At 36.3% G+C, this 24,389-nt stretch overlaps 1 protein-coding gene across 2 annotated transcripts in view; it reads right to left on the bottom strand.

Annotated features, from left to right (window-relative positions):
- TET2 (tet methylcytosine dioxygenase 2) overlaps positions 1 to 24,389 on the bottom strand; it is a 143,973-nt gene that overhangs the window by 24,343 nt on the left and 95,241 nt on the right. The window contains exons 3-8 of one of the 2 annotated variants that reach the window (XM_082606896.1): positions 19,850 to 23,304; positions 18,085 to 18,175; positions 16,592 to 16,685; positions 15,514 to 15,722; positions 2,461 to 2,611; positions 413 to 502 (exon numbers count right to left, since the gene is read on the bottom strand). In XM_082606896.1, coding sequence (XP_082463022.1) covers positions 413 to 502; positions 2,461 to 2,611; positions 15,514 to 15,722; positions 16,592 to 16,685; positions 18,085 to 18,175; positions 19,850 to 23,258 — 4,044 coding nt within the window. In that variant the 5' untranslated portion in view covers positions 23,259 to 23,304. Of the gene's footprint in view, positions 1 to 412; positions 503 to 2,460; positions 2,612 to 5,339; positions 5,515 to 15,513; positions 15,723 to 16,591; positions 16,686 to 18,084; positions 18,176 to 19,849; positions 23,305 to 24,389 lie in introns of those variants that run through there. The other variant, XM_082606897.1, reaches the window with a different exon arrangement.

Below are 24,389 nucleotides of genomic sequence, written 5' to 3' on the forward strand. Positions count from 1 at the left end.
GCTTTACATTTACATAGCTTTACATGTATAGGCTTGCTGTGGAAACACTTAACAGGTGGTTAGAACCTATAGTATGAGCCATATAATTGCAATTAATCACTAAAGTCTGCTTACAGAGATAAAATTATCCATATGAGGACAAGATTATTAGGTAAAACAGCTTGTGAGCCTTAAAAGCTCATTATCTTTACAGATTAAAAGACCAAAAATACACTTTTGGATGGTGTAATTTTCATATATCAAACATTCATATATCAAAAACAGAACACTGCAGTGGTTTCAACAATTAGGAAGAGAAAAAGTTAGAAAAATAAAGGAAAATCGTTGCTTCAAAAATATTTTTGGAAAGATAGGCCATCAATAATGAGTAAGTAAAGTGTTCTAATCATTGTCAATAACTGTTTAAACTTACCTGGTTATTATATGCATCAGGTGCAAGTTTCTTGTATGTTGGTGCCATAAGAGTGGACAGGTTTTGTAAATGAGACTCCAGTTTCTCTTCCTGTATAAAATGAATAATTCTACACATTAAATTCTAAATCCATTCTATTCATATATGAGAGAGGCTATCAATTAGATTTTTTCCCCTACATCTTAGATCCAAATCACAAATATATACCGTCTCATTAAATATCGGCTTGGCCAAAAAGTTTGTTTGGGGTTTTCCCATAACATTGGCCAACCCAATAACTAAATATCATCTTAACGTGACTATTTCTAAGTGAAAAGCATAGACCATATATGACCTATTTTTGTATGTGCTGTTAAATGTCTAGCTCTTTGGTATTTACATGAGAGTAATCAATTTTCTACTTTGCATGCAGATATTTGGCATTTTATTAATATAAGTCTATGCTGGTAGTAGGATTTGGAGAATGAAGCCATACAGTCTTTAAAGGGTCACATTCTCTATTCTTCTCCAATTAGTGGCCGAGGAAGATGAGCTATTGAAAGGATTTGTTTGGTTTAATCTATTTCTAATCTTTATATTTTAAATGTTTATAAAAAATAGCATTACAAAATTTGAAATGATCACTCCATAGAACTAAAAATTACTATGTGATTCAAATATGAATAAAACTCTAAGAACTATAATGTGGTATATATGAAAAACTTTGTAAAGTTTACTTGAGAGGAAAAATGTTCAGGTATATTCACACCCACCCCCAAGCAAAGAATGTGCTTTTTCAAATGGTAGGGGACAATACTCAGTTGCTCTATTCATACTTAGAAGTTCTCATTTCACATTGATATTTCTCTAAAAACCTTTGGAGATGTAAGCAGCTGGCAGAGGTATACTTGCTTGCATTTTAGAAGGTGAGGAGGTTTCTGACTGGAGCCCTCCTACCTAACAGAGGGAGGATGTCACTAGCCATCCCCTGCATTTGTTTACATGAAACACAGAGTGATAAACATTTATGAAGTAGTGGAGAAAATGCTCTTCAGTGTGAAAATTGAAAGTGTAAGACAGCAGGCAAAATTGCTATTCATTAGGTTTATTAAATATTTGTGTTTTCTTATGCAAAGAGGCTATCTAGCACATTAATACAGCTTATTAAAATGTTATGATTCTATGAAAAATTTATATCATGACTTGAAGAGCTTTTGCACTTATTAAACTTCCACTTACTATGATAGTCACAAATAATAAAGTCTAACAAATTTTTCAAAGGGACATATAAAAATTATTACATCAATAGTATAATTGCATATTTCAATTGCATTTAAAATTTGAAAGAAAATTATAACATGTATAGATTTACTAAAAATTTGATCATATATGAATGCTAAATATACTGAGGTTTTCTGATTATTCAATTAGCATACTCTAGAATACATGCTACACAAAAGTTGTTAAACGTGATACCAATCTATAAGTTATATTTTGAGAAATATATTTTCTAGAGAAGGACAAAAACCAGTGATGTCAATGAGAAATCAATGTTCATTTATTTCAACTACACCTTTATATTAAAATCTAAATATGTTTTAGTTACTTGAATGCATTTATTATAGTAACATTAAGCCATCAAATCTCATGGGTAGAAAATGTGACTAGAAATGGACTTTTATGAATGTGGCAGTCACAAACATCATTTCTATAATTCAGGTTCAAAAGATGAAAGTTCTAACACTGAAGTGGTAATATTTAGTTTTAATATGCAAATGACAACTGTGTGAAACTCTGGAGTTTACATAAAAGACAAAGAATAAGTGTAAAAGGCCATAAGTATAGTTTATGTTGATCAAACTTTATTACTTTAGTATCACATGGTTATTACGCTAATTTTATAAAATATTATTATGTGTGTCTACAGTTTAGCCAAAATTTTACTGATCTATCTCTGAGATGAAATTCTCTGTTAATGAGAGTTTGAATATATTATATTGTTCACTTCATCTGTGCTCATCAATTCTCCATGAAAAATAAACAGATTATACATCAGGAAGTAAACAAACCTCTTTTGGGTCATCCCCAAGCAGCTTAAATTTTCTTGGGATCTTGCTTCTGGCAAACTTACATCCATTGTAGTACATGCTCCATGAACAACCAAAAGAAAAGGAGGCACCACAGGTCTCTGGGTCCAGCCCCTGACAGGCACACGTTCTCCTGAGAAATCAAAGAACCAAGTTCATGACTATGGATAGCACTGTCCAGGCTATCAATCTCATATTCTGGGTGTCTACATTCCAAAATGAATGCAAATTAGTTTTGAAAGAAGTCTAACTCTACATTAAGCTGTGCCACAATCACATTAGAAAATAACTATTTCGATTGACTTTAAAAGACAACTTGAACAAACATTTTATTGTAGTATAATACACACAGAGAAAGTACACATAATTTTATAGCTTCTAATCACTCACAAATGAAACATACACAAGTGAGTGCCACTTAAACTAAGAAACAAAACATATACTTGCACCCCTAAATCCTATCTTATATTTCCTTCCAGGCATTGTCCTCCTAACAGTAACTTCTATCAGAAGAGATTAGCTCTGCCTACTTTTATCCTATATAAAATATACTATATTCCTACTGAATATAGTGTGTATGTATGTATGTGTGTGTATATATATGCCTATTTTTATACTATATATACCATAAACCTACTGAATTTCGTGTGTATGTGTGTATATAAATGTGTGTGTATATATATAGTTTTGCCCATTTTTATACAATGTATAGTATAGTACACACACATATATGTATAGTTTTGACTATTTTTATACTACATATAGTATGCTATATATTTCTATACTGTAGTATAAAAATAGGCAAAACTGTATGTGTGTGTGTATATATATGTACACATATACATACACACATACATAATATACACATGTATATGCAATTATCTAGTATAAGCTTATTTGTGTCTTGCTTCTTTTCTTCAACATTGTTTGGAATACCCATCCACAATGTTGCATGTAGTTATACTTTATATTGATGTATTTATTCACTTAGTACAGTTTCTATTATATGGATATGCCACAAATTAATCGTTCCATCATTGATGGGCATTTGAGTGCTTTCTAGTTTTTGGCTAAAATACAGTATTGTGACTTCACATCCTAAGTCAGTTATATCCTCAGGGCAATAAACAGACAAACAAGCAAAGAAACCAAAAATTAAAAACAGGATAAAACAACCCACTAGTTAAACTATATTCAGTAGGTATTTTTCCACAGCTGTATTGAGGTATAATTGACAAATAAAACTAAGATATTTAAAGTATACAACGTGATGATTTGATATAAGCATATATTATGAAAGGATTTTCCCATCAAGTTAATTAACACATCTATCACCTCACATATTTTTTTTTCTTGCAATGAACATTTAAGTTCAACTCTTTTAGCAAATTTCAGTTATGTAGTAAGGTGTTATCAACTATAGTCATTAGATCCTCAGACCTTACTCATTTTATAACTGAAAGATTATATATACCCTTTTACCAACCTCTCCCTATTTCCCTCATCCCCAAGCCTCTCACAACTTTTCTACTCTGTTTCTGTGAGTTTGACTTTTGTTTTTTGTTTTTGATTCCACATAAAAGTAATATCAGGTATCTGTCTTTCTCTGTCTGGCTTATTTCACTTAGTATAATCCCCTCCAGATTCATCCATGTTGTCGAAAATGGCAGGATTTCCTTTTTTAAAAGCTGAATAATATTCCTCTGTGTGTGTTCACAAACCACATCTTTATCCATTTATCCACTGATGGACACTTAGGTTGTCTCCACACCTTGGTTACTGTGAATAATGCTGCAACTGGAATGCAGATATCCCTTTGAGATAATGATTTCATTTCCTTTGGATACATGTTAAGAAGTGGATTGTTTGTTTATGTATGGCTCTCCTGACCTCATTGGACAGCAGTAGTCTTATTTGTAGTAATGATATTATTTTGAAATTACTTATGTATGTTGTGACATGAAGAAATCATTGTTAATGTCAAAAAATAAGAATTTCAGTGTAAGATGAAATAAGTCTAAAGATAAGTAAATACCCTGTAAAATCCTATGAACAGGAAATAGTATGAACTCACGATATGAATTAAAAAGCTCAAATTTTCTTTTTCAAAAAAAAATTACTTCCTATATCAGCCCACTGAAAATGCCTAAAGTAACAATATCTTTGTAGCAATGGGCACATCTGGACACATACTGTGACCTCTAAATATCATTTCTCATAGAAATGAATGTAGGTTAAAATCCATGAGGTTTTTTTTTTTTCAAATGAGTTAATAATGATACCAAAAAGAAAGAACAAACTAAGTGATCATTTTTGGATGGTTACAAAGGCACCAAATCACTATTTTGAAATTTCACAACTAAAAATACTTACCATGCATTATTCTGTCATTTGTTTACAAACTATATTTAATGGTAACCAAACAGTTGATAATGAAAAGTTCTTTAAAGAATTCCGTCTAATAAATGCAGAAGGAATGTTATAATTAGAAGTTATAATTTTACAGATGTCAGCAAAACGGCAGAATAAGGATCTCTGAAAATACCCTTCTCCACAAAAGCAAAAAGAAACCTGGTAAATATTGTCAGAATCAACTCTTCAGAAATATGGAAATTAACAAAAGACTTGCAACAGTCCAGGAAGCATTTCTTCAAGAAAGGCAATGAAATTTTGGTAAGAAGCTAAGCTTTACAGTGTTTTAACTTGCCTTATTTCCACTGTCCCCAGAACTCCACGACACCCTTGAAAACCAACAGCCCACATTTATGGTGAAAATCAGCAGGCTGGCAACCACTGGAGAGGGCAGAATTAGGCTGGATATCCTCCAAAGCCCCATTCCTAGAGAAATGTCATTATTTTACCTATTTGGTAGTTCTCTAGAAGACACCACTGGCAAGGCTTTCTTCATTTGATCTGACTTGGAGTTCACCTATTGTATATAGCCTTTTCCCCACTGGAGATATTTGTTGAAAATAGTCAGAGGCAATTGTTGAACATTGCAGCTGCCTGAGGTCTTGGTAGACAAAACTAGCTAGACTGACCAAGAAAAAGAGAGAAGACCCAAATTACTAAAAAATTAGAAATGAAACAGAGGATACTACCAATGACCTTATAAAAAGCATTATAAGGGAATACTATAAAAATGATCTATCAACAGGTTAGATAACTTGATGAAATGGACAAATTCCCAGAAAGCACAAACTACTGAAACTGACTCAAGAAGAAATAGAAAATCTGAATAGACCTATAACAAAAAGACTGAATTAGTAATCAAAAAACTTCCCACAAGGATAAGCCCAGGAGTACATGATTTTGCTGGTGAATTCCACTGAACATTTAAAAAATTAGCCCCAATCCTTTACAAATTCTTCCAAATAAATAAGAGGGAACCCTTTTCAATGTATTCTATGAATCCAGTATTACCCTGAAACCAAAAACAAAGACATCACAAGAAAACTATAGACCAATATCCTTTATCAATATAGATGAAAAAATCCTCAATAAGATACTAGCAAATGGAATCCAGCAACATATACAAAAAGTATACATTATGGTCAAGTAATATCTATCCCAGAAATGCAATGTTGGTCCAATGTATAAAAATCAATCAATATGAAATACCACATTAACAAAGTGAAATGCAGAAAAAGCATTTGAGAAAAGTACAACACCCTTTAATGATAAAAATACTCAACCTAAGAATAGAAAAAAAATCTTCCTCAATCTGACAAAGAACATTTATAAAAACCCTACATTTAGCATCATACCTAATGGTGAAAAGCTGAAAGAAATCAGAGACAAGCAATAGCTGCTTGCTGTTGCTAATTCTGTTCAATATCTACTGTAGGTTCTAGCCAGGGAAATTATGCAAAAGGATCAAAAAAAAAAAAAAGAAAAAAGTAGACAACTAGATTGGAAATGAAGAAATTAAGCTATCTCTATTTGTAGATGACATGATTTTGTATGTATAAATCCTAAGGAACCCACCAAAAAAATGTGGCACTAATAAACTAGTTAAATAAGCTTGTAGGATATAAGATTAATATATAAAACCCAATTGTGCAAGTGTATCCTGGCAATGAACAATCCCCCCCAAAATCAAAACAATTCTACTTAAAACAGCATCAAAAAGAATAAAATATTTAGAAATTTGACAAAAGATGTGTAGGACTTGTACACTGAAAACCATAAAACATCACTGAAAGAAATTAAAAACTTAAATAAATGTAAAGACATCCTGTGCTAATAAATAGGAAGACTTAATATTGTTAAGATGTCAACACTTCCCAATTAATTTCCTGATTCAACAGAACCTCTGTCAAAATCCCAGATGGGGAAATTATTAAGTTAATCCTAAAATTCATAGGGACATGAAAAGGACCCAGAGTATCCTGTAGGATACTGTAAGGATTCTGTAAAAGAAAAACAGTTGGAAGATTTATACATATCAATTTCAAAAGTTACTACAGCAACTACAGCAATCAACAACATGTAGTACTGGCATAAGGATAGATATGTAAATTAATGGAATAGAAGAATCCTGAAATGACACATACATCTTTGTCAATTAATTTTCAACTAGAATGAGAAGACCATTCAATATGGAAAAAAACAGTCTCTTCAACAAATGGTGTTGAGACAACTGGATAGTCACATGCAAAAAAATGAAGTTGAACTCTTATCTCACATCATAACAGTGATCAAAGACCTAAATGGAAGAGCTAAAACTATAATACTCTGGGAAGAAAACATTGGGGTAAATCTTTAATACCCTGGATTAGGCAATGATTTCTTAGATATGACACTGAAAGTACAAGCAGTTAATTTAAAAAAACTGACTTCATCGAAATTAAAAACTTTTGTGCTTCAAGGATATCATCAAATGAAGAGACAACCTACAGAATGAGAAAATATCTGCAAACCATATATCTGATGAGTTCTAGTATCCAGAATATATAAAGAACTCTTATAACTCAAAAACAATTAATTTAAAAAGGAGCAAAGATTTAAGAAAGGATTTCTTCAAAGAAGATATATGAATAGCCAATAGCAAATGAAATAATGACTAACATCATTACTCATTAGGGAAATGCAAATCAAAACCATGAGATACACATTATACCCACTGGAAGGGGTATAATAAAATAAATAAATAAATAAATAAATAAATAAAGGCAGCCAATAAGTAGTTTTGGTGAAAATGTGGAAACATCAGAACCTCCATATATTGTTGGTAGGCATGAAGAGTGGTGCAGCTGTTTTGGAAAACAGTTTGGCAGTTCCTCAAAAAGTTAAACGTAGTTACCATACGACCAAAATTGTCACTCCTAGGTATACACCCAAGAGAACTGAAGAAAATATGTCTATACAGAAACCTGTACAGAGATATTCATAGCAGCATTATTCATAATAGCCAATAAGTGGAAATAACTAAAATGTCCATGAACTGATGAACAAAGAAAATGTGGTACACATATATGCAATGGACTATTATTCAGCCATAAAAAGGAATAAAGTACTGGTTAATGTTATGACATGGACTAAACTTTAAAACATTATAAAGACCTAGGAATAAAATATGTAGGAATAAATTTACCTAAGGAGGCAAAAGACCTATACTCAGAAAACTATAAGATGCTGATGAAAGAAATCGAAGATGATACAAACAGATGGAGAGATATACCATGTTCTTGGATTGGAAGAATCAATATTGCGAAAATGACTATACTACCCAAGGCAATCAACAGATTCAATGCAATCCCTATCAAATTACCAATGGCATTTTCCACAGAACTAGAACAAAAAATTTTAAAATCTGTATGGAAACACAGAAGACCCTGAATAGCCAAAGCAACCCTGAGAAAGAAAAATGAAGCTAGAGGAATCAGACTCCCTGACTTCAGACTATATTACAAAGCTACAGTCATCAAAACAGTTTGGTACTGGCACAGAAACAGAAATATAGATCAATGGAATAGAAATAAACCCATGCACCTATGGCCAATTAATCTATGACAAAGGAGGCAAGAATATACAAAGGAGAAAAGACAGTCTCTTCAATAAGTGGTGCTGGGAAAACTGGAAAGCTACTTGTAAAAGAAGGAAATTAGAACATTCTCTAACACCATACACAGAAATAAACTCAAAATGGATCAAAGACCTAAATGTAAGGCTGGACACTATAAAACTGTTAGAGGAGAACATAGGCAGAACACTCTTTGACATAAATTGCAGCAACATCTTTTTTGATTCACCTCCTAGAGTAATGAAAATAAAAACAAAAATAAACAAATGGGACCTAATTAACTTAAAATCTTCTGCACAGTAAAGGAAGCCATAAACGAAACAAAAAGACAACCCACAGAATGGGAGAAAATACTGATATTTGCAAACAAAGCAAAGACAAGGAATTAACTTTCAAAATATACAAACAACTCATGAAGCTCTATGTCGAAAAAAAATTCAATCAAAAAATGGGCAGAAGATCTAAATAGACATTTCTCCACAGAAGACATACAGATGGCCAAAAAGCACATGAAAAGATGTTCAACATCACTAATTATCAGAGAAATGCAAATCAAAACTACAATGAGGTATCACCTCACACAGGTCAGAATGGCCATCATCAAAAAATCTACAAACAATAAATGCTGGAGAGGGTGGGGAGAAAAGGGAACCCTCATACACTGTTGGTGGGAATGTAAATTGGTATAGCCACTATGGAGAACAGTATGGAAGTTCCTTAAAAAACTAAAAATAGAACTACCATATGAGCCAGCGATCACACTCCTTGCATGTATCCAGAGGAAACCATAATTTGAAAAGATACATGCACCCCAGTGTTCACTGCAGCACAATTTACAATAGCCAAGACACAGAAGCAACCTAAATGTCCATCGACAGAGGAATGGATAAAGATGTGGTACATATATACAATGGAATATTACTCAGCCATAAAACAGAACAAAATAATGCCATTTGCAGCAACATGGGTGGACCTAGAGATTATCATGCTAAGTGAAGTAAGTCAGATAAATATCTATGATATCACTCATATGTGGAATATTTAAAAAATGATTTACAAAACAAACAAACTCACAGATTTTGAAAACAAACTTTTGGAGACCAAAGGGGAAACGTGGCAGGGGGGAGGGATCAATTAGGAGCTTGGGTTGAACATATACACACTACTATATACAAAATGGATAACCAACAAGCATCTACTGTATAGCACAGGAAACTCTATTCAATATGGGAAAAGAATCTGAAAAAGAATGAATAACCTATATGGGAAAAGAACCTGAGAAAGTATGAGTATATGTGTATGTATAACTGAATCACTATGCTGTACACCTGAAACTAACACAACATTGGAAATCAACTATACTCCAATAAAATTTAAAAAAATAAAAATAAAAAAATATTATGATAAGTGAAAGAGGCCAGACAGATTAAATATTTTATGATTCTATTAATATGAAAAGCCCAGAAAAGGCAAATCTATAGAGACAGAATGTTGATTAGTAGTTGCTATTTAGCGGGGGAGGAGAATGGGAAGTGATTGCCTAATGGCTTTGAGGTTTCCTTTTGGAAGCGATGAAAATGTTGTACAACTTTGTGAATATACTAATGCAGTGTATTGTATACTTTAAAAGGGTGAATTTTATGGTATGTGAATTATATAGAAATTGAAAAAACTCACACATAACAAAATGACTTCAAGGTGATTTCCTATATGAAGTGGCTTCTGAAAAGGCACCTTTATTTTTATAGGGGCCTTTCAAATATTGTTAGAATTTTTACATTGCAGCCTAATTTTAACATGGCTCAGAATTTGGCTAACGGTTAAATAACAAATCAGAGAAATTGTAATCAAAATATTTACCTATACAACAGATTTTTAAAAACACTCTCAACCTCTTTGGACTTCTAACTGTTAAAAAAAAAAAAAGGGACTTCCCTGGTGGCACAGTGGTTAAGAATCTGCCTGCCAATGCAGGAGACACAGGTTTGATCCCTGGTCCGGGAAGATCCCACATGCTGCGGAGCAACTAAGCCTGTGCGCCACAACTACTGAGCCTGAGTGCCACAACTACTGAAGCTGTGTGCCTAGAGCCCGTGCTCCGCAACAAGAGAAGCCACTGCAATAAGAAGCCCACGTACTGCAATGAAGAGTAGCCCCTGCTCACCTCAACTAGAGAAAGCCTGCACACAGCAATGAAGACCCAATGCAGCCAAAAATAATAAATAAGTAAATATTTAAAAAAATAAAATTTAAACTAAAAATTATATCAGCCATTTAAACTTATGCAAGAATAGAAAAACTAGCAAAATAAATTAAATGTACATAACAAATTTATACTTTAAAAAATAAGAAAATTATCAATTTGCAAACTAATGGAAACAGGTAATAATCATCGATGGATGTGCTAAACCATTAGGTACGTTTTCTAGTAAACTTTATGATGGGTGGATCAAGCTAACAACTCCTCAACTGAACGCTCATAACATCACTATAAATGGAACAAAGCAGATATTATGTCCCTCTTGATGGGTGTGGAGAACTAAGATTATTTCATCACCACTTATGAAGCATTTTGCTAATATATACATTCACGTATACACACATATTTAAGTCTCTAACTACCAGAGTACAGAAGATATTGGTGACAGAGTAACAAGTTAAGCAAGTGTGCACAGCCAAATCCAGAATGTGAGAAATGTTACAAAGCAAATCACACAGTCTCTTTAACAAATAAATTCATCAAAAAGAGAGGGGAAACTATAATAAAGTAAAAGAGACTTGTGAATCATATACTTTATCTTACAAACTGGGACACTGTTGAGAGTAAAAGGAAGTTCTATCAATAACTATACTAGACAATAGGCATGAACTGGGACCTACTCAAAACCCTCAATCAAATATAAGATATGGACTTTCTTTTTGTCAATATTTTTTTACTTTATATATATGTATATCTAATATGTATATGTGTATATATGTGTACATTGGAAACAGTATCCAATTAGGGAATTTGAACATGGTCTGAACATTAAATGATATTAAAGAATCACTCAATTTTGAGATGAATGATAACGACACTGTGACTAGGTTTTGTTTATAAAAATAAAAAAAATCCTTGGGCATATACCCTGAGAAAATCAGGATTCAAAAAGACACATGCACCCCAATGTTCACTGCAGCACTATTTACAATAGCCAGGTCATGGAAGCAACCTAAACGCCCATCAACAGAGAAATGGATGGAGAAGATGTGGTACATATATACAATGGAATATTAGCCATAAGAAGGAACAAAATTGTGCCATTTGCAGCAACATGGATGGACCTAGAGACTGTCATACAGAGTGAAGTAAGTCAGAAAGAGAAAAACAAATATCGTGTATTAATGTGTATAATGTATTAATCGTGCATATATGTGGAATATAGAAAAATGGTACAGATGAACCTCTTTGCAAGGCAGAAATAGAGACACTGACATAGAGAAAAAAAATATGGACACCAAGGTGGGGAAAGAAAGGGTGGGATGAATTGGGAGATTGGGATTGACTTAAATACACTAATATGTATAAAACAGATAACTAATGAGAACCTACTGTATAGCACAGGCAACTCTACTAAGTGCTCTGTGGTGACCCAAACGGGAAGTAAATCCAAAAAAGAGGGGCTATATGTATACATATAGCTGATTGACTTTGCTGTACAGTAGAAACTAACACAACACTGTAAAACAACAAAGTCCTTATCTGTTAGTGATACACACTGAAGTGAACATAGCTTAGATGATATGGCCTCTGTTTTGCTTTAAAACACTGGTGGGGATGGGGTTAGGAAGTGGGGGGGGCACAGAATATACGGAATAGTATTGGCAAAATGTTGATAAATATACTGCACTCCTCCATTTACGTATATTGGAAAATTTTTATAATATAAAGTTTCTTTAAAAGTTTAATATCACCCAGCATGGCAGAGACATTTCTGGCTTTGACTTCCTTATAATGACAGATACACTCCCATAACCCTTGCCAAAAAATTATTGGCTAGGCTTAGTCATAAAATAAAAATCTCAAAGGGAAATCTTTAAAGGAGAAACAGCTGGCCGGGCTCAAAGGAAATGTAAAAATCCGTTTTGATTTTCCCACTGGAAGATGCTCTCGGAGTTCTTTTCTGGACTCACAGTGGGTGGTTATGGTGCATGTGGGCACTGGGATTTATAAGAACTCAGTGATGAGGGTCCCACAGCTTTGAATATTAAAAATGAGTCAGCAGCCCCAATTTGAGATTACCCTCCATTCTTCACAAAAAAATCATAATTTTAACTTTTGCCAGCAATAAAACTTATTTTATAGGGTAGAAGAAACTTCAAAAGCTATATCTGAGTGAAGTCTCTATTGCCATTGGTTAAGTGTCTATTTGAATCATGTACCTCAAGTATATTTTTTGTTTTTGGAAACTTGCTCTAAGTATAGGTAGCTCAAAGCTAGAATGTCATCTAAATAACTACTCACTTTACCTTGAAATTATAGACGAAGTTAAGCAAAAGTATACAGATTGGCCTTTAAAATGTCAATATTTGAAGCACATCTTTTTTTTTTTTACGGTTCGTGGGCCTCTCACTGCTGTGGCCTCTCCCGTTGTGGAGCACAGGCTCCGGATGCGCAGGCTCAGCGGCCATGGCTCACGGGCCCAGCCGCTCTGTGGCATGTGGGATCTTCCCGGACCGGGGCACGAACCCGTGTCCCCTGCATCGGCAGGTGGACTCTCAACCACTGCACCACCAGGGAAGCCCTCCCAAGCACATCTTTTAATAGTTTTGTTCTTGTCCCTATTTAGACCAGTTAAACAAATGAATTTTTCTTAATTTTTCTTGGCCCAATCATCATTCATGGTTTTCAAATGCAAAATAACATAATTTAGGAAAGTTCTTAACATAGAATCTGATGTAAAGAAAGAAATTCTATTTCAGACAATGGCATTTATAGGAATCAAAGAAAAGCCTTTGGGGAAAAATAACAGAGATGTATAATATTAATAAAAATTAAATCAATTACAAAGAATGTGAAATATAGTTTGCAAGAAACTTCAAGAAATTTAAATAAAACAAATGTCATTTTCACAAGAAGTTCTTTGGTGGTTTATAAATTCCAGCTACGAAGTCTAAGAGGAAGTCTGCTTTACAAAAACAAGGCAGTGTCGCTGAATTCCTGAGAAAAATGCTATCACCAACATCAGCTCAAGATGCCTTAACTTTCATTTTCTTTCTGATTAAAGACACCTAAATACATTTTTTAAAGGAGAAACAAGGGATGTTAGGGTAAATGGAATATTACTCTATACCTAAAGCAGTCAATCACAAGTTTGAGTCATGTCTTATGAATCAGCAACTTCTACCTTCCAACCTATCATTTGTAAAAGTGGGTTGATGGCCTTGAGGTACACACCATGACATTTTGGGATCATAACTATCATAGAAAGCCAAGCCACACTTTCATATAGGAAAAGTAACTTTCCTAAATAGATTATTTATAGTTGATTTGCAACCCTCCCTACCCACCCACAATGACCCAGGGGGAGAACCTACGTTAATATACAGTAAAACCATACCAGTTAGAGTAATAGTCAGCAAAAGGACAAATTTGGTTAGCAATGGATTGTTGCAGTGAGCAGCACAATATTTCCATAAGCTCAGTAAACTCTTTTGTAGTTTGGTGGATGCAAAAGAAAGGTGACTAAAGGAAGAAGTGCAGGGACTTCCCTGGTGATCCAGTGGTAAAGAATCCGCCTTCCAATGTAGGGGACGCGGGTTCGATCCCTGGTCAGGGAACTAAGATCCCACGTGCCGCGGGGTGACTGAGCCCATGCGCTGCAACTAGAGAAGCCCGCGTGCTGTGACTACTGAGCTCGCGTGCCTCAGTGGGAGACCCTGCATGCCGCGAACTACAGAGCTCACGTGGCCTGGAGCCCGCGCACCACAACTAGAGAAGAGAAAACCTGCGCACCACAACTAGAGAAGAGAAAACCTGCACGCCACAACTAGAGGGAAGCCTGCACCACAACGAAAGATCCCGCATGCCTCAACTAAGACCCGATGCAGCCAAAAAAATTTAAAAAACTAAGAAAAAAGTGCAATATTAAAATTATTTTAGTACTGACTGTGAGTAAAATAGCTACATAGGATTTCAGTGCAGCACTGTGAATTTTCCTGTATTCTTTTAATGATATACAAGAATAGCATAGCAGAAGGAAAATAAAAAAAATTAAGTTTTCTACAAGTGAAGATGTAAACTTCCTGCAGGTAGATAAGGTTAAAAAACAAAAAACACAAACAAAACCATACCAGCACTTGGAGGCATTAAATATATTTAACTGCATACCTTGCTCTCCTATTCCAAATTTTTATATTCCTCGAAAATAATGCCCATCCATAGCCACTAACTTCTTGATTATTTAGTAGCAGTAAAAGTGGAAGTGATTTTGATTATTATTATGGAAATAATGGACTAGATTGCAATGAAGTCAAAATCAGTTTGTTTCTACAGAACTTCTATAAATAAGCCTTGTATTTTTATGTTTGTTACATATAAAGTCCTTGACCTGGGAATCCTAAAGTTTCTCACCAAACTGTCTCAGATACTGCTACACAGAAGTGGTGTCAATACTTACTAATGTGGTGGCTAGGCACACAAAACAGCTGTCACTTGCAGTAAGCAGACACATAAATATTTTCAGGTTTATGGTATGGTTGAGTTTGTGGGTACAGACACTCAGATTTCCAGCAAGCTGCTTCTAACTCACAGCTACACTGTCCGAAGGTACAGAATATTAGTAAATGAAATTGCTTCGAAGTATCCATGTTAGCATTAGCAAATACAAGTTCCTACTGCATGGCTGTGAAGCAGGCATTTTGATCCCTGTTTTGTAAATGTGAAAACGCAGTTTCAACTCTCTGCCCTCAAACCAACAATTAAGCTTTCCTAGCAGTGGAAAGAGAGGAGAGGCCTGGGATGCACTTACTCTTCATTCAGGGCACACCGACGATTGGTGAGCGTGCCATATTTCCTCAGTGTCTCGGTGAGCTCGGAGTACAGTTTGTCAGCCAGAGAGAGTGGGATTCCTTCCCACACCAGGATGAGAATCACAATCACCGCAGCCTCACAGGTGTGGCCAGCTCGCTCCCGCACCAAGCACAGTAGCTTCTCCTCGCTGCAGCTTCTGCGAACCACCTGTTCGGGTCACCATTCCACCCCAACACCCACCACCCCAACCAAAACAAAACAAGGGTCACTTGCAGCAGATGAGAGCATTGATTGATGTCCGTATATTTTCTCAAGTCTGGGTCACAATTAGGGCGACATTTACCAGCACCTGCAACTTGCCTCTTGGTGCCCATCTATAACGTGGGGGCTTACCCTGGGGTCAGAACTGGGAGAGATGCCAAAGCACTCAGGGTGTAGCAGACTCGACCCAGTACAGTGGGGACAATGCTCCCTGCACTAAAGCCAGAGCTAGATGGAAGACAAGCAAGACTTTAAAGTTCAAGGTCTTCAAAAATGACAAGATAAAGATTAACTGCAGGGCTTCTCTGGTGGCGCAGTGGTTGAGAGTCCACCTGCCGATGCAGGGGACACGGGTTCGTGCCCCGGTCCGGGAAGATCCCACATGCCACAGAGCGGCTGGGCCCGTGAGCCATGGCCGCTGAGCCTGCGCGTCTGGAGCCTGTGCTCCACAATGGAGAGGCCACAACAGTGAGAGGCCCGCGTAACGCAAAAAAAAAAAAAAAAAAAAAAAGATTAACTGCAGGTACTTAAAGGATGAAGGACGTCTTCCTCACATGCCGGGAAGAATTACACTTCTAGCAGGCACTTGAACAGACCTCCTCCTCACTATTAAATTTTTTCAATTAAATACAGTTTGTACATGATTTTATACTAATCTGCCTTTTTCTTAAGAGATGACACGTGATAAATATAAGCAATATTCCTTTCAACTGGCATAAATGATTCTCTGATCTGATAACCCAATTCCCAGGGTTAGATGAATAAATCAAAATGCCCAAGACTGAAGACCAAAGGCCTTGTCAAGTCACACTTACCCATTTGGCAATAGGACATCCCTGAGAACTTTTGCCTTCTTTACCAGTATAGATGACTCTTTCAATCCTAATAGCTTTACCCTTCTGTCCAAACCTTAAAGAAATCCACAGAAACACACACACATATAAAATTAGCAAATGAATCTAAGAGGCAACCAAAATATTGAACATTTGAGCATAATTTTACTCTATGGCCACATCCTGAGAAATGAATAGTTTATTTTTAAAAAACAGAACTAAGCCAAGCAAACTGGATAGTAGACTTTAAGCCTTGTATTTCTTCAGTATCAAAATATACTGAAAATTGTAATGAACTATTTTGAAATTATATGATGGGTAAAAATAATGGGAAAGCTTATTTTTATACATAATTTCACAAAGCACAAAACTTTTTAAAGTTTGTTAAATTCAGTCTTCTAAGATACGTACTATTTGTCCTTTACTAAATTTAGTTATTTTAAAACTTGGGGAATCGTAAGATTTTAGTTAGGAATGTTTCTCTAAGAATCTCTCATTTTTTAAAAGGCTGGCAAATAACCAGTATCCAGCAATTTTGAAAATATAGGATAATTCTAGAAATAGATTATATTTTCCCTTATGACCAAAGCACTACTTACTCCTTGCTAATAAAAGAGGGCACTTAGGGAAATTCACTATTTTTGCCAGGCTACTAGACGATTATTTAGTGAATTTCTATGTGCTAATTTAGAAATGAATAATTTGAATTTGAGGCAACAATGATATGGAATATGTCCTTGCTGCCCAGAATGTCTCCTAATGTATTTTAATGATAAAAATGCCTACCTCTTAAAGAAAAGGCACCCTAGCATAATAACAGCTCAGAGCTGTGGATACCTATATGAAAGTCTCTCTCTGCATTGATTATCTTGCTCATAACAGTCTTCAAGTCTGCAAGATGACATGCAGGAGTAACTGTGTAGATTCAGGTAAGTACTTGCATACCTATGACTGACAAGTTAAAAAAAATGCAGCTATAAATAGAATCTGTCTCTATTTCTATTCAGTATATCACTCTTGCCCTCTGCTCATACTAATGGACAACTTCCTTGGAGATAACTACTCATTTATAACTCTAGGTGAATTTAACTCAATGGTTCCTTTCTTATACCACCTTTCCCCCCTTTTCCTTTTTTATCATCAAGTGGGAAAACCAGAGTGGGCGCTCTCTTTGCAGCCTGTGCCAGCACCCTTGTGCCTGGCAGGCTAGCTGGCTGGTTCTTGTTCATGCCTGGGTTTTCTGGCATCCATCTCAAAGTGGGCAGCCTATGCCAGCTTGCAGACTATTAGTCCTGTCAAATATTGTGACTCTCTGGTGAATAGCAGTGTGTAGTGTTGGCAACCCTGGAATAGCTAAGCCTACTAATAATTACTCAATTTACAATTGTTTACTGCTTTGTATGTGAAAGCTGGAAAAATTCTGACATATACAAAAGGATAAACGTTAATCTGCCCTGTGCCTTTGCGTTAATTACCTTTCTTCCATGATTTCTCTAATAGCTGCCACATTAGGACCTGCTCCTAGATGGGTATAAAAAGGACCTTCATCTTTTTCAATAATTTGCTCTGTTGAGATAATAGAAGATTATTATTTTAGACCTCAATTATACTAAATATAAAGGCTACATCCACAAAGCTTATCCCCCACCTGTACATTAAGGGTCCTAAATGTGACTTTAAACATTTTTTTTCTTTAAAATGAGTAAACTGATGGACTAATCTGTTAGAAAATGTGCCAAATAATTAAGTATATGTCCATTCTGCCTGTTGGATAAAAATATATTAAATTGCATTTCAGATATGGGATAAGGAATTATTTTAAATCAAGTAAGTGGAACTAAATAGACAGTGAGGGAATTAGAATATATTATATGTAATATCAACTACAGTTCAATTTTTTAAACTGAAGAAAAAAAATTACAGCTTACTAGATGCCTGCCTGTTATTTGGATGTTAAAAGATTAAAAATAAAATTTCCTGTCCTATCTCACCCCCAGGATTTTGTTCAGTTTATTGTCAAGATACCTTTTTCTCCTCTCGTTTCCCCACAATATTCGATTACTCTGTTTTGAAAATAAGAACATTCAATCCAGACCCATATTGTATGTATTACTTTAGAACTTATGATGAGAGAACATATTGAAGAGAGGGTCAGATAAAAGGAAGAGGCTCTTGTAAACTATCAAAGATGAAAAGTGGGGAAAAAAGGTTTGTGTGATAGGAGAAGGGTGTGAAGATGAGTATAACTTACCCAATGTTGTCTATGACATGTGTGGCACATTAGGCCAGTGAGGCAATAATATTACCCACACACAAAGGGGCAGTATGGATCTTCCCTCCATCCTTCTATAAAATGTGGAGTGTCCCATTTTAAGAGGAATAACATAAAGTGGGTGGACCATTAGCCACATTAGTCGAATGCTGGTTTTTACAAATGTCTTCTACTGTATCCAAGCTGAGTAGCTATAATTAAGATCTTCATATATATATATATATATATATATATATAACTGCATCAATCAGCAAAAAGTTTCCCTATTCCAACAGACCTATCATGCATCTTGAATTTTAACAAAAAGATGCTTGTTTAAAAAAAGAAAGGGAAATACCATATTTTCTATCAAAAAGATGAAACTTTTAAAGAGAAAATATCAAATATAAATCACACAATGTTTCAAATGTATACACGGAGAAAGGGCAACTTTATGAATATTCAGAACTTTGGCATTAAAATTTCCCCTAAGTCACCAAGACAGAAGATGATAATGTCCCCTTATCTATTATAAAAGTTAATCTTGTAAAACTACTAATACATTCAATCTTGAATTAAAAAATATTAAAAGCTCCTACATTAGTTTGCATATGGCAGTTATTTTCTCATTTTAACAAGGTGTTTTTACTGCCTGGCTATCTCTCCAGGAGATGATATACAAAGAGTTAACTAGATTGATTAGGCTAAAACAGATACCTTTATATTTTAAATGGTTTGAAGGGAGGGACAAATGAGCATGCACAATTTTTTAATTTTTTTGAAAAATTGAATGTAAGTGAAGTTCTCTCTTGCACAGCACAAGCATCTGTAATTTAAAGACAAGAAATGTAAGCTTCAGGTTTTTATGAGCCTTCACAAATTGCTGCCAGACTCCAAATTTTTAAAAAGAAAGAAAAATCCCATATCTGAAGATAAATTTGCTAATTCTGGATAAACACCATGTGTCTCAGTACATTTCTGGCACTTACCTACACATCTGCATGATGGGAAATCATACTGAGTCTTGACAGGTGTATCCAATAAATTTTTTATAGGAGTATCTAGTAATTTGGAAGGTGACTCTAAAAAATTATTGAGAACAGAACCAGCTGTTCTTTTGGTTGGTGTCTTTTCTGAGGAAGGCATTGCTTGCTGCTCTAAAGCTGGGGTGTGGCTATCAAGTTCTGCAGCAGTGGTTTGTCTAGTTAAAACTGTGACTGGCCCTGACATTTCAACTTTTACTTGCTTCTGTGATTTTAGAGTAAGAGCCTTATGGTCAAATAATGATTTGACCTGAAATTGCTTCAGATGCTGCTCCATGGTCTCAAGGATGCTCCGCTGCTGCATGTTATCACAGCTCGGAGGTGGAATCTCTTGCTTGGGTATCTTTTTCCACATTTTGTTTTCTGGCTGTGCTGACATGAGGCGCATACAGGCGTGGGGCTTGGATCCAGGTTCGACCTTAATTGGCCTTTGCATCTGACCATGGCAAGACTCGGCTTGGAGTTGTTGTGTTTGCTGCTGTTCTTGCTTCTGCAAAAGGTGCCACCTTAGAGCAGCATGCTTTTGGATGTCCTTCTGGGGCAGGGTCTGAATGTGACTTCCTGCCTGATTGGGCAAAGGGAACGCATTTGCTTGGTTTTGCATCAGGTACCTTTGCTGAGCGAGCTGTGCAGCTTGTTGACTAGACATATCTTGGTTTCTATTTTTATATCCCTGTAGAACTGAAGCTTGTTGAGGCTTCTGTTCTAGTTCTTGAAAGCACCTGTGAAGAACATCTTGCTTTGGGGTCACATTATTTGGAAAATATTGCATGTGATGCAAGTTTGGGATCTTGTTTCCTGCAAAAAGTTCAGAATTTACAGTCTGTTCTTTATTTTCTGGAACTACGTGTATATTGTTTGAACAAGAAATCTGCACTTTGTTTGCATTTGACTTCAAGATCTGACCATAGGGGGAATTTATACTATTCATATTTTGTACTTGCTCCCGTCCCACTTGGGGATTATGAGTCTGGAACTCACTTGATTTTGAATGTTGATCTTCACCATGAAAGCATTCTTCTGTTTTAATCTGGCTAAAGAATGATCCTTCTCTTTGCTGATCACTGTTGCCTTGGGGATGAGAAAAGGTCTGGGGCATTTGTTCCTTATTCTTCATCTGTAGTTTTTGCTGCTGTTGCTGGTTTTGAGAGAGATATGAAGTCTGGGATGGTTGTGTTTGTGCTGCCTGCTTATGAGGCTTATGTTGTGAAAGGTGTGAATTTGAGAATGGGTCAGTCTCGGAAGCCTGTTGATTCAAGTGCCGTTTTAATGTTGGTGGCATGAGTTTCTCAGTTTGGGGATCTGGTCTTTGTTGGAAATGACACCTCAGGGCACAGACTGACTGTCTGTGAGCTTCGGGTGAAGGGTCTGTTTTGGAGAAGTGCACCTGGAGTGAGGGTTTTTGGAACTGGAGATGCTGGTCCACTGTACCTTGAGACTGCCCTTGGTTCATCTCAGCTTGGTACCTTGGTGGTCTCTGCTCCGGTTGCATTATTTTCTGGGTGTAAGCTTGCCCTGGGAGCCCCCCAGGCACTTTGGAATTTCCAGTGTATTGTTTGGAGGTCATTTGATGGGAGGGGTTGGACTGATACTGAAGAATTGACCGCAGGGTTGCCTCATTACATTTTAGATGGGATTCTGCTTGATGATAGTGAGGGGCCTTCAATTCAATCCATCCTGGTTTCAGATAGGGCTGTGTTGGGAGCACAGGGTCTCGTGTTTGTTCCTTGTCTTGACTCTTGAAGACCTCTTGCTCTTTGTGTCCCATCAACTGCTGGCAGTGGTCCTGTGCATCTCCACTGCTACCAAGAATTGGTGGGTTATGTTTGAGATGTTCTGATAGTTGTCTTGTTTCCTCAGAACACAATGGAACCGTCATTGTCCCTGGAGTCCGTATGTCATTCTTGTTAACACAATAATTCTGAGGCCTTTCTGGAAGCATCGGAGAGGGGTTGGATACTTGTGTAGAGGGAGTTGGACTCTGGGATGGTGGTGCCTCATGTTGACCCTCCATTTTCACTTCCCTTAAAAGAGTTGTGTTACTTTGGTTGGGGTAGTGATGGTGTTCTTCCAAAACTCCATCATTCAGAGTGCTTTTTCCTTCAGAAGGAAGCTGAGGAACCTGCGGAGGACGAGGAGGGGGAGGAAGAAGCAATTGTGATGGTGGTGGTGTGGTAGTGGCAGAAAAGGAATCCTTAGTGAACACTGAGCTTTGCTTGAAGTAAGCACCATTCATTTCATTTTGCTTTAAATACCGTTCAGAGCTGCCACCAGGAGCCTGCAAATTGCTGCTGGAACCTGAACAGAATTCTTCACCAGATACTAGTTTTGTGGTTCCTTGGATGTTACTGTTTTCTGCCGGAGATGGGCATATCTCAAAAACTGACTTTCGTTGTTCTGGTTTCTGAAAGGGACAGGTCCCTAGCGTTGCAGCTGGTTTACTGGCACTATCAGCATCACAGGCCTCAGTCACCACTGCAGCTGGCTCTGGAGGCAGCTCAGAGTTCGAGGTCTGTGGGAAATTGATCTGCCCTGAGGTATGCGATGGGTGAGTGATCTCACAGGACAACTCATTAGTAGCCTGACTGTTAATGGCATGTATGTGAGATGTGGTTTTCTGCACCGCAATGGAAACACAATCTGGATAATATTGAGACAGTGTTTTTTCCAGGAGTTCACCATGTGTGTTTTCCATGGAAGAGGCAGAAACTGTAGCACCATTAGGCATTAGCACTGCCTTATTTTTAAGAAGTAATACAATGTTCTTGTCATGGTAGTTAGCATTTTTCCCCTCCTGTTGGTTCAGAATCTGAAGCTCTGGATTTTCAGATCCACTGCAGTTATGTGATGAAAAACCAGTGAAATCTTTAACTTCATTTTCTTGGGCTGCAGAGCTAACAGATTCTCTCTTATCACTCATATCGGAGACATTTGGTTGACTGCTGCCTTTGCCTGGATTTCTTTCTTGGCTTTCCCCGAAGTTCTTTCTTTCTCCATTGGCCTTTTGGTCTTGTTTCAGTTTCTTGTTCTGATGGAGCCCAGAGAGAGAAGGTTCACTAACTGTGCGTTTTATCCCTCCATTTTGCAAACATCTGGAATACCCTCTACTTTCTTGTATAAAGTCCGGACTCACGCGACTATTCTGGCTTCCTTTCATGTGGGGTATTCCATAATAACTCTTGAAAGACTGCCACTTGGTGTCTCCATTTACTTCTGGATAAGGTCTCTTGGTTAATGGGCTTCCATTCTGGAGCTTTATAGCCAGAGGTTCTGTCTGGCAAATGGGAGAAGAAGATGGTATCAGGAATGGACTCAGTCTGTTGCCCTCAACATGGTTCGTTCTATCCTGTTCCATCAGGCTTGCTTCGGGGCCATCCACAAGGCTGCCCTCTGAATGAATTCTAAAGCGTATGGAAACAAAAATTAAAGTACATTAATATATATCTAACACAGTACACCTTAGAGAAGAATCATGGCATTAATAATACTGGAATTCCTAGACATAGCAAACTGTGATACTCATTTTCATGTCTCGGAGTGACAGCCAAGAGCTACTCAGGAAATGATTATTCTTGTCTTACCAGCAACTCTGAAATATTTATGGTCACAGTAAACAAAGATCAAAATCACCAGCTAATGTGGGAAGTTCATACTGTATTAGTAAATAGTATCAACTTCCTTCCCAAATAATTATTTTTGTCAAAATGCTAAAAACAATAGAGAAAGATGACCTCCTTTCTTTTTTCTCTAGCACCTTACATATCCAATCATTTGCTTAGTTCTATCAATTCCATTTCCTATGTATTCCTTGAATTATCTTCACTGCCACTTGGTAGCCAGATCTACATTATCTTGCTTCATTATCTACTGTAATAGCTTTTAAAAGATTTCTCCTGAGCCCAGCCTGTCCTCTCCCCAGTCCTTCAAGGATCCTTCAAACTGTTATCAAAGGGAATGTTCTAAAAGGCAAATCTGATGTCATACCCTTCTTAACACACTTTATTGACTCCATAGTGCCTGCATTAGTAGTTCTCAAACTCTTTACCCAAATACACCTGGAAGATAAGGCACAGTCTCTGCAGTGCTGACATTCCAGGGGAGGGGGTGGGGGTGAAAGTGTAGTTTATAAAATGCTTTTTCTAAGTGATTCTATATTTTCCTCTATAAGATCTGCTGCCTACTTCTTTTGAGAATTCCTGCCTAATATAAATGGTTTTTCATATGCAGGTTTCTATTTTTCTGTCCACCTACTTCTTCCCACAGATTATACTCCAACTATAACAACAGCTTATAAATACCCAAACATTGTAAGCTGTTTCAGACCTCCATGCTGTTGTTTTATCTGCCTAGAATGCTTTCTTAGTCCTCTTATTGTGCCCTGTGACTCCTGTGTCTGGTTACAACTGTCTCAGATCACCTCCCCTAGAATTTTTTCCTTGATTTTCCAAAAGAATTACTCACTCCCAGTTTTATCCTGCCTTTTGAT

This window comes from Mesoplodon mirus, assembly GCF_964341445.2.
Source record: "Mesoplodon mirus genome assembly, chromosome: 2".
In the NCBI taxonomy this organism is placed as follows: Eukaryota; Metazoa; Chordata; class Mammalia; order Artiodactyla; family Ziphiidae; genus Mesoplodon; species Mesoplodon mirus.